The sequence below is a fragment of the Calliphora vicina genome, chromosome 3, assembly GCF_958450345.1.
Source record: "Calliphora vicina chromosome 3, idCalVici1.1, whole genome shotgun sequence".
In the NCBI taxonomy this organism is placed as follows: domain Eukaryota; kingdom Metazoa; phylum Arthropoda; class Insecta; order Diptera; family Calliphoridae; genus Calliphora; species Calliphora vicina.
Genome location: NC_088782.1, coordinates 114,488,678 through 114,500,683, shown reverse-complemented (window position 1 = coordinate 114,500,683; position 12,006 = coordinate 114,488,678). Strand labels below are relative to the sequence as shown.

Genomic DNA, 12,006 nt, shown 5'->3' with positions numbered 1-12,006 from the left:
TCGGTCATAAATGTTTAATTTATAAATGTATCTCCACAAATTGCGCTCCAAATAAGTTTTATATATACAAAATTCATGTGATCAAATTTTCTTACGATCGGTCCATAATTAGTCATAGCTCCCATATAGATCCGCTTCCGAAAATCACTTTAACGTGCATAAAACGTTTAAAAATTTTGGTATACTCACAAAATTCAACATAGTAAACTTTCATATAGACATAAATCACACGACTTAATTTCATTGTGATCGGTCCATAATTGGTCATAGCCCCCATATAAGGTCCACTTCCGAAAATCACTCAAAAATATAAATTATTGAAATTTTAAAAGAAAAATGTTTTTGCTCTTTTACTTAGTGTAGGGTATTATATGGTCGGGCTTGACCGAGCATACTTTCTTACTTGTTTTAGTTTGCGTTTGACAGTTATTGATAGCAGACTACCACGTGACTTGAGGAGAAAATGGAAAAAATGAATTTCGAAAAAAAAAACCATGGTTTTTTTTATCCAAAAACCTGTAATTCATTCAAAAAGTCACGGAATTATTGGCACGCCCTCGTAAATGATCCGATTAATTTTTCATTTAAATCTTAATCAAACGATTCTGCTACATTCCATATGCTATTCAAAGTGAACCAAAGGTTCAATTCACATACTATTCAAAATCAAGCTGAGATTTATTTCACATGCTCTTCTAAATTAGCGACAGATTAGTTTCACATATTATTCTATTCCTCATGCTATTTTAAATGACCGGGTTCATTTCTCATTATATTCTAAATGAACGAGTTCATTTATCATGCTGTTCTAAATGAACAGGTTCATTTTTCATTATATTCTAACTTAATGGGTTCATTTGTCAAGCTATTCTGAATGAACAGGTTCATTTCTCACGCTATTCTGAATGCACAGGTTCATACTCTAAATGAACGGGTTAATTTCTCATGCTATTCTATTCTCATGATATTCTAAATGAACCCCTTCATTTCTCAAGGTATTCTAAATGCATGGATTCATTTCTCATGATATTCTAAATGAACAGGTTCTTTTCTCAAGCTATTCTAAGTGAACTGCTTAATTTAGAATAGCTTGAGAAATGAATGGGTTGATTTCTCATGCTAAATGCACTAGTTCATTTATCATGCTATTCTAAATGAACGGGTAAATTTTTCATGCTTTTCTAAATGAACAGGTCCATTTCTTATGCTATTCTAAATGCACGGGTTCATTTCTCATGCTACTTTAAATGAACGGATTCTTTTCTCATGCTATTGTAAATGAACGGGATAATTTTTCATGCTATTCTAAATGCACGGGTTCATTTCTCATGCTATTCTAAATGCCATTTTAAATGAACAGGTTCCATGATGATTCAATTGAACGGGTTCATATCTCATGCCATTTTAAGTGAAAATGACCATTTCTCATGCTATTCTAAATGAACAGGACCATTTCTACTGCTATTCTAAACGAACGGGTTCATTTCTCATGCTAATCTAAATGAACGAATTCATTTCTCATGATTTTCTTAATTAACGTGTTAATTTCTCATGCTAATCTAAATGAACGGGTTCAGTTCGCATGCTATTTTAAATTAACGGGTTCATTTCTAATGATATTCTAAATGAACTGGTTCTCATGAAATTCTTAATGAACAAGTTAATTTTGTATGCTATTCTAAATGAACGAGTTCATTTCTCATGCTATTATAAGTGAACGGGTTCATTTCTCATGATATTCTAAATGAACGGGTCCATGAAATGCTATGACTTTCAAATACTTAGATTTTTTTGTTTCGAATAAAAGCGATAAATTTTCCTCGATTATTCGAATAACTTTTATTCGAATGCCAACCTTAGTCAAAATTTACTAAACAGATTTTGACTGTTATTGTTAATATTAAAAATGTTGTATTTCTGTATTTAAACAATTCTTGGAAAAGCTACTCTTTAGATCTAAGCAATCTAGTAGTTCTTTCCCTTAATACCAACCGTATTTTTATGGTGGCACATAAAAAATGCAGGTGTTAAAAAAATTATTCCCCAAATGGAAAAAATGTAAATAAAACATTGAAAGGAACTGCAATTCCAAGTTTTTTCGTGAAACATTTTTTCTGTGTGTTTTTCGTTTTATTTTTTTTATTTTTAATACAAAAAGAAGAGAAAAATTAACAATTTCCACACAGATTTGGCTGCATTTACAATGAAATCAATTTGAAATGAAAATTGAAATACAAACACATGCTTGTGTACAATGTTTCCTTACACTTGTAGCAGTTTATATAGTAGAACTTTACTCTCGGGTATAAAACAATATACATATGCAAGGAATTGATGAATTTGTAAATAAATTTAGTTTTTTAAGGAAATTTATTTTATTTTATTTTGTTTGTATTTCTTTTTTTGTATGTGGTAAATTTATTTTGTACAAAGTTTAACAAAGTTTTTCTTTTACAAAGAATCAATTGATTTGATTTTGGTTGTTTTATTTTTCTTTCTTTCGATTTTAATGGTGTGACATCTAGATTTGTATGTGCTTTTCTTTTATTTTCTGCTGTGAATTCTTAAATATTTATTAAAGTTTATTTTTCTTTTTGGGTTTTTTCTCATTTAAGGTCAATTGCTAGTTTCAATAAAACCTCGCGCTCAATACGTGCCTGGTCCGATTGTACCGGTGAACGTGATCATTTAATTTTTTACGATGGCAGCTCAACTAATGATCCAGTGCTGGCGAAATACTGTGGTGGTGATTGGTTACCAAAAGTTGTGTCACGGTAAGTAAACATTAAAAACGTTTGAGGTAATCTGTTATGTTTTTTTAATGTAGTTAAATTGGGAGTTAAAGTTTTAAAGGATACCTAAAGAATTAAAAAAAAACATATTTAAAGTTTTTTGAATTATTAGAGGTTATTCTAGATGAACGGGTTCAATTATCATGCTATTGTAAATGAAAAGGTTAATTTATCATGCTATTCTAAATGAACAGATTCATTTCTCATGCTATTCTAAATGAACAGGTTCAAAATTAATGAACATGTTCATTTTTGATTCTATTCTAAATAAACGGGTTCATTTTTCAATACATTCTAAATGAACGGGTTCATTTTTTAATCTATTCTAATTAAACAGTTCATTTTTCAATCTGTTCTATAAGAACGGTTCATTTTCCCTCTTTTTAAATGAACGTGTTCATTTTTCATTCTATTCTAAATGAACGGCTTAATTTTTTATTCTATATTCTAATTTATCATTCCATTCTAAATGAACGGGTTAATTTTTCATTCTACTCAGTTTTCATTATATTCTAAATGAACGGGTTCAGTTTTCATTCTATTCTAAATGAACGGGCTCAATTTTCATTCTATTCTAAATGAACAGGTTCAGTTTTCATTCTATTGTAAATGAACGGGTTTATTTTTCATTCTATTCTATATGAATTGGTTCATATTTCGTTCTATTCTAAATGAACGGGTTCATTTTTCGTTCTATTCTAAATAGATTTGGTTAATTTTTCATTCTATTCAGTTCTCATTCTATTCTAAATGAACGGGTTCATTTTGCACTCAATTCTAAATGAACGGGTTCATTTTTCGTTCTATTCTAAATGAACGGGCTCATTTTTCATTTCATTCTAAATGAACGGTTTCATTTCTCATTCCATTCTAAATGAATGGGTTCATTTTTCATTCTATTTTTAACGAACGGGTTCATTTTTCATTCTATTTTAAATGAATGGGTTTGTTTTTCATTCTATTCAGTTTTTATTTTATTCACAAACGAGTTCAATTTTCATTCTATTCTAAATAAACGGGTTAATTTTTCATTACCAGGGAAACCAAAATATGCAAATGCATGTTTTTTCTAATGAGTCTAATGTGCACAAGGATAAGATATTTACACGTTTCAGAACTATTTAAGAATTTTGGCATCGATTTGTCAGTGCATATTTTTGCATATTTTACCCTTAAATACATATTTTTGCATATATTTGTTTTAAGAGCATATTTATGTCATATTTTGCGTTTTTAGAGCATATTTTACTGTTTAATAGCATATTTTGTGTTTATCAAAAACAAATTTTGTCTTACTTATTTTTCGCTGTTGTGTTACAGGTTTTTATTTTCAAAATTGAAAAATAGATGGCTTTTCACCAAAAAAAATTAAAAAAACAGACATTTTTTTAAAAAATTTAAAATAACAATTCGAAAAAATTTTTTATCCAAAAAATGAAAAAACTGAAAAAAAATTTTCACCTAAAAAAAAAATTTTTTTCCAAAAAATTAAAAAACTGAAAAAAAATTTTTGTTCACCTAAAAATATTTAAATTTTTTATTTTGAAGTATAATTAGGTGAAGGGTATATAAGATTCGCAACAGCCGAATATAGCTCTCTTACTTGTTTTAATACAAAATAAGCACTATTTTAATAATAGCTCCATCTAAATATCAAATTTTAGTTCTAATTCAAACTTAACCGTTCTAAGTGTTAAAGAAATTTGCTCCTGTAACATCAGTTGATGTCGAAAGAACATTTTCTATGTATAAAAATGTTTTCAGATCCAATATACAACGATTTTTATTTGAAAATTTAAGTAAATTTGTTCGGTAAAAATTATGTAAGTTTGTTTTTTTAAGAGCATATTTTTTAAATTTTAAGAGCATATTTTAAAGTTTTTACTGCATATTTAAAGCGCCTAAAACGCTTTTTTTAGAGCATATTTCCGGTTTCCCTGTTCATTACATTCTAAATGAACGGGTTCAATGCTCATTATATTCTAAATTATTTAAGACGTAGACTTCGTGTTAATGGGGGTTAAAATTTAAAATTCGAAATAAATTAATACAATTACATTGACTTCTTGTATTAATGTACTCCCAACTCAGTTTCCTTCTCTTTGATTATCAATTTCTAAACGGTTTTGTAAAGAAAAATAATTGAAGTTTCTTACCAAATATAAACTTTTTTATATCCGCGTCGAATATCCGAATAATTTTTCACACAATATCTGAATATTGTTCACAAGTAAAAAAAACTTTAACAACTTCTCTTTATTAATTTGTCTATGAAAGTATATATGATTTTATACACATATTTAACGCCATTTTTTTGTGATTACAACAACATTAAATATTTTCAAATAGGTTGAGAATTTTTGAACTTATTCAACTTTTAGGACATTACTTAATTTTCTATTAAATTTTTATATTGGCGCCTAAAAGCATGCCATGAAATGCAGTAGCAAATCAATGTTTAAAATGTTTATATGAAAAAAGTATGATGGGTTTAGAAAAAGCTTAATAACTTGTACAATTTTCAACAGATTTTAATAGATGAGGACTTTTTTTATTCACAATAAAATATTCTTTAAAAATAAGTAAACAAGGAGAATGATTTTAAAGAACAGTGTTGAGAAAACACACATTATATTAGAAAATTCGAAAAATTTACATTTACGGTTCAATGTAATCCTAACTTGGCTTCATTACCGTTGATTATCACTTTTTAAATAGTTTGAAAAAGAAAAGGATTTAAGCTTTTCCTACTTTATGAGTTTTTGTTGAACCACCACTCAGGATATGACCCCTACTCATGCAATAAATAGTCTTTAAAAAAGCATAAAAATTCTAAAATATTTATCTAATTTTCAAAACTTATGACTTTTTTATTCACAACAAAATAGTCTTTAAAAATAAGTAAAATTTAAGAAAAAAGTTGATAAAACTGATATTAAAATCAAAGATTTTAAAAATAATTTACAAAATCACAATGGCTTCACATACTAATCCATTTCTTCGTTTATAAATTTTTAATATTGCAAAAATATTTCAAACATAAACTAAAAATGATTTATTTTTCTTATTTTTTCGACTTTGTCTACGGTATTAGAAAATATAAACTTTTTATCTCGGCGTCGAATATTCGAATAATTTTTCTCACAATATCTGAATATTGTTCACAAGTAAAAAAACTTTAACAACTTCTCTTCATTAATTTTTCTATGAAAATATACATATATGTTTTTAAACACATTTTTAAAGAAATTTTTGTTGTGATTACAACTACATTCAAGCTTTTGAAATTGGTTGAAAATTGTTGAACTTATTCAACTTTTAGGACTTGAATTAATTTTCCATTAATTTTTTATATTGGCGCCTAAAAGCAGGCCATGAAATGCAGCAGAAAAATTACTGTTTAAAACTTTTATACACTGGTGCATATTCCTATAAACGCACACTACTTTTTTTTAAAAAAGATTGTAAAAATTTACATGAACATATTTAGGGGGCTACAAATTTATTTATTAAATTAGTTAAGACTTCACTTAAAATATTGTTTACAAAAAAAAAAAATTCATTTCTACTTTATTTATTTATTTTTAATTTTCGAGATTAACAGCCTTTTTTAAGAATATTTTATACGCATAAACGCACTTTAATTTATGGGTCACTGTAGCATTATTAATAATGTGTGGATGATCCTTTGTTATGGATTATTTCAAAAATACGGTCTGGTATTGATTCCACTAATTTTTTAAGTTGATTGGAATCAGTTTCCTCCCAGACTTGCTGAATTCTCAGTTTCAGCTCTGTCACAGTCATGCTTTCATTCTGGGCATTATTTGCATAAACTTTACGGGCCATGTATCCCCACAAGTTCCCATTGGGTTTAAGTCCGAACTACAAGCCGGCCAGTCCAACAGAGGAATGCTATGTTAATTAAACCAAGATTTCGATTGCTTAGAAACATGGATTGCAGCATTATCTTGTTGGAATATGCAATCTTCATCCATTTTTCATCCATAAGTGAGAGAAGAGCATCTTCCAACAGTTCGTTATAAATTGCACTATTCATTTTTGTCGGAACAAAACATATTTTCGACTTGCCAACTACAGAAAACGCTGCCCAAACCATAATACTGCCACCATCGAAATTACGCTTTGACATCCGAACATCGTTTGATCTCAAATCGTGCCAATAGCATGAGTATGAGTCAGGACCGTCTAAATTAAATTTTTTTTCGTCATAGAAAATTACTTTTTTCCACTCATCTGTATATTTCATATATTTTCTTGCGAATTTTAGACGATTTTCTTTATGGTGCTTTTTTAGCATTGGTTAACATTTCGAATTTTTCCATTTTATGTTTTCATCGTTTCGTAAAGTAAGTGCAATATGTTTGGAAGTCACTGGAAGATTCAATTTATTCTTTATTTGCGTGGAATTCAATTTGTTGCGTATTATTTCTTGTTTTATTAGATTATGTTGTCTTCTTGTTAGTTTTGTATTTCCCTTTGTAGGGAAACTCCATAATTTTGACCTTTCTTCAAGAATTTTCGCACCACATTTTCCGAACGATCGATTTTACGTCCAATTTCTCTATTGGAACATCCTTGGTCGTGAAAAAATTTAATTTGAATCTTTTCTTGATCGGACAAAACAGTTCCCTTGGGCATCTTTAAAATTCATGAAATTTATTGATTCAAATAGAAAAAATTGCAGTAAATTGAGATGTTACTATTAGAAACGTACCTTCGGTTGAAAAAAAAAAACTAAAATTGATATTTTATTTTTGATAACTTTTTTAAAAACAAATTTCACGTTTGCGTTTATACGAATCTTCCACTTAAAATAGCACCAAGAACATTTGATCGCATAATTAAGGCAAACAACAAGAATAAGAAACAAGTAAGAAAGTATACGCAAACGTGAAATTTGTTTTTAAAAAAGTTATCAAAAATAAAATATCAATTTTAGTTTTTTTTTTTCAACCGAAGGTACAATATAATACCCTACACTAAGTAAAGAGGAAAAAAATTTCTTTTAAAATTTCAATAATTTATATTTTTGAGTGATTTTTGGAAGTGGGCCTTATATGGGGGCTATGACCAATTATGGACCGATCACCATGAAATTAGGTCGTGTGATTTATGTCTATATTAAAGTTAACTATGTTGAATTTTGTGTGTTTACCAACATTTTTAAGCGATTTATGCACGTTAAAGTGATTTACGGAAGCGGGTCTATATGGGAGCTATGACTAATTATGGACCGATTGTAACCAAATTTGGTGACATGAATTTTGTGTATATAAAACTTATTTGGAGCGGAATTTGTGGAGATACATATATAAATTAAACATTTATGACTGATAAAGTCCAATTTCGGGAGGACATTTGTATGGGGGCTAGGTGAAATAATGGACCGATTTCAGCCAGTTTCAATAGGCTTGGTTCTTGAGTAGAAAAAATAATATGTGTCAAATTTCATAGAAATATCTTCAAAATTGCGACCTGTACTCTGCGCACAAGGTTTACATGGACAGCCAGCCAGCCAGCCGGCCAGCCAACCAGACGGACGGACGGGCGGACGGACGGACATCATTTAATCGACTCAGAAAGTGATTCTAAGTCGATCGGCATACTTTAAGGTGGGTGTTAGACTAATATTATAGGAATATGCACCAGTGTATGAAAAATGTGTGATGGGCTTAGCTTAATAACTTGTACAATTTTCAACAGATTTTAATAGATGAGAATTTTTTTTTTCACAATAAAATATTCTTTAAAAATAAGTAAAAAAAATATTATACTTTTAAAGAACAATGTTGTGAAAACATTGATTAAATTTGAAAATTAGAAAAACTAACACAATTCAAACGGCTTAATGTTATCCTATCAGTTATATTTGCATTTATTGGCATTTAGCGATTAGTACCTTGAGGCATGCTTAAGCATTAGAGGGTTAAAAATGAGTAAAGAAAATTATTAACATTTAAGGTATACATAAGTTGAGAAAACTTATACATATTAAAATGAAAAATTTTTAAAAAAATAACTAATTTCCAATGGCTTCACATACTAATGTTAGGAGTACTGAATTTCCATTTCTTGGATTATCAATTTTTAGTATAGGAAGAATATTTCCAACGTAATCTAAAAATGTTTTATTTTTCTTATTTTTTCAACTTTAGCTGCTTCTTTTTATTAATTTCTCTATAGTAATGTATATATTTCTATAAATATTTTGAAAGTAATTTTTGTTGTAATTCCAAAACAATTTAACTTTTTCTAATTGTTTAAAAAATGTGAAAATTATTCAACTTTATAAAAAGGACTATAGATTTCCATACAATTTTATTATCAGCGCCTAAAAATATGCTATAGATGGAGGCAGCAGAAAATCAAATATTTGTTTAAGTGAAAAACGAATGCTAAGTTTTAACAAAATATTCATTAACTGCTGCAAATTTCAAGCGATTTTCATTATTGATGAATTATTTTATTCACAACAAAATATTCTCTTAGAGTAAATATATAGCTATAATTGACATTAAAGAAAATGTTGAGAAAATTAGCATTAAATCGAACATTTAAAAAAATAGGAAATTAAGCAAAAAATGTTAACAAAGTCGGCACTAATTTCATTTATAGTTACAAAATTTTCAAGCTACATTATTCATGATTAGTTTTGAGAATTGAAAACTTGTAAAAATGTAGAGTGATACTCGGTCTTAAAAGTACAAATTAAACTCAAAATGTTACTGTTCTTTGAAGTCCTCGGCAATTCCTACAATTCACTCAAAGTCAGTATTTTTAGTTTAAGGAAAAGACGAATATTTTGTAATAAATTTTATATTAAAATTGGTTGCCATGAAAATGTTTTAATTAAATTAAAGCCTAAAGAATATTTACTAGTTTATCTTACAAATCTTTCAAAAAAATTTCAATTATTTAACTTTTCTTAAATATTTAACTACTTAAGTCCTAAAGATTTTCCCTTTCCAAACTAATTTAGTCTCCTTTAAAATTCCATAAATGCCTTAACATGAATTCTTAATAAAAAGTTGTATTTTTTTACTTAAAAGACACCTAATTTATCCCTGAATTTCTTAACTTTTTTTGTTAAAAAACATAACAAGTTTTAGCATAAATCTTACTCTCACTATTTTAACATAAGAATACTATATATCTTGTCTAGACTTGTAGCAAAAAATAATATAATTTTTCATTAAAGACTTCATTAGTTGCCATCCAACAAAATTACAAAAAAAAAAAAGAAATAGAAAAAAAAAGCTCAAGAAAAAGTATTCTTCATTTAAATAACATTTTAGCCAGAGGCCTTTTTATTGCTTTCCATCTATTTCTCTCAGAAAAAAATTATAATCTTTGCTTTTTTTGTTGTTAATGTTGTTGTTTTAGTTGTTGTTGCTGCTGTTAATATAGTAAAAACATACCATAAGCTAAATTATAATGCTTTGATGATGTTACATTTTTTTTTGTATTTTCTGCTGCTATGGAATGAAAAAACATTCATACACACATAAATAAATTCTGCTAAAAGTGATGCTTAATACGCCAAGTATTCATCAAACCATCAAACAAAACAACTAACATCTATCTATCTCGCAAATAAACTAGAAATGAAGGAAAAAAAATGATACGAACAGTGAACAAAAAAATTTACAAAAATGAGATAAATAATGAATGCCCTCAAACATAGACTGATATTTGTGCACAAATATACACATATGTTTACAAACAAATACATACTTAAATATACACCCACATAAATTGCAGGGTTTTCCCTAAAGAATGAAATTATATGAAACTAAAAATGGAATTTCAAAACGAAAAAATCTGAGCCATCCTAGAAAAATGTATTGTTTTAAGAGAAACTTTAACAATGAGAAAAACTGTTTGATTTCTGTATTGTTTATACATAAAAGAGTAACGTTACTGATTGGCTGACTGATTCAATCACCCAAACATAACTCCATAAGGTACAGAAATGAAATTTCTACTAAACGATCCCCTTTGCCTATGTAGATCCACTAAGAAGGGATTTTTGGAAATTTAATGATCTAAAATGCAACTTTATCTAACTGAAAACTTAGCAGATACGTTTTTGGTACTTTTTGCAAATTTGAAACATTTAGGAGAGAAAACGGGTAAAAACTGTAGTTTGGTATTTTTTTTTAGCAGACAAGTTTTTGGTACTTTATGCAAATTTGAAACTTTTAAGAGAGAAAACGGGTAAAAACTGTAAGGTACTTTTTTGCTATCCCATGTATCGATTAAACCAATAAACAAAGAAATAAATTTTGAAGTGCATTCGTTACTTACTAAAAACAAGTAAGAAAGTATGGCCGGTCAAGCCCTACACTAAGTAAAAGAGCAAAAACATTTTCTTTTAAAATTTCAATAATTTATATTTTTTAGTGATTTTCGGAAGTGGGCCTTATATGGGGGCTATGACCAATTATGGACCGATCACCATGAAATTAGGACGTGTGATTTGTGTCTATATGAAAGTTTACTATGTTGAATTTTGTGAGTACACCAACATTTTCAAGCGATTTATGCACGTTAAAGTGATTTTCGGAAGCGGGTCTATATGGGAGTTATGACTAATTATGGACCGATCGTAACAAAATTTGGTGACATGAATTTTGTATATATAGAAGTTATTTGGAGCGCAATTTGTGGAGATACATTTATAAATTAAACATTTATGACCGATAAAGTCCAATTTAGGAAGGACATTTGTATGGGGGCTAGGTGAAATAATGGACCCATTTCAGCCAGTTTCAATAGGGTTGGTTCTTGAGCCGAAGAAATAATATGTACCAAATTTGATCGAAATACCTTCAAAATTGCGACCTGTACTCTGCGCACAAGGTTTACATGGACAGCCAGCCAGACAGCCGACCAGACGGACGGACGGACGTACATCGTTTAATCGACTCAGAAAGTGATTCTAAGTCGATCGGTATACTTTAAGGTGTTAGACTAATATTTTTGGGCGTTATAAACATCTGCACAAACGCATAATACCCTCCCCACTATGGTGGTGTAGGGTATAATGAAAAAATATGAGGTTGGTACTTTTTTGAAATTCGAGCAATTATGAGGTAAATATTTTATTTATTTTTGGTACTTTTTTCCTACATTGAAATATACATGTAAATATTTTATTATGACGTCATACAATATTGACATTTATTTA

At 28.4% G+C, this 12,006-nt stretch overlaps 1 protein-coding gene across 1 annotated transcript in view; it reads left to right on the top strand.

Moving 5' to 3' along the window:
- LOC135955691 (uncharacterized) overlaps window positions 1–12,006 on the top strand; it is a 365,923-nt gene that overhangs the window by 197,612 nt on the left and 156,305 nt on the right. The window contains exon 8 of the mRNA XM_065506049.1: window positions 2,616–2,774. Coding sequence (XP_065362121.1) covers window positions 2,616–2,774 — 159 coding nt within the window. The remainder of the gene's footprint in view (window positions 1–2,615; window positions 2,775–12,006) is intronic.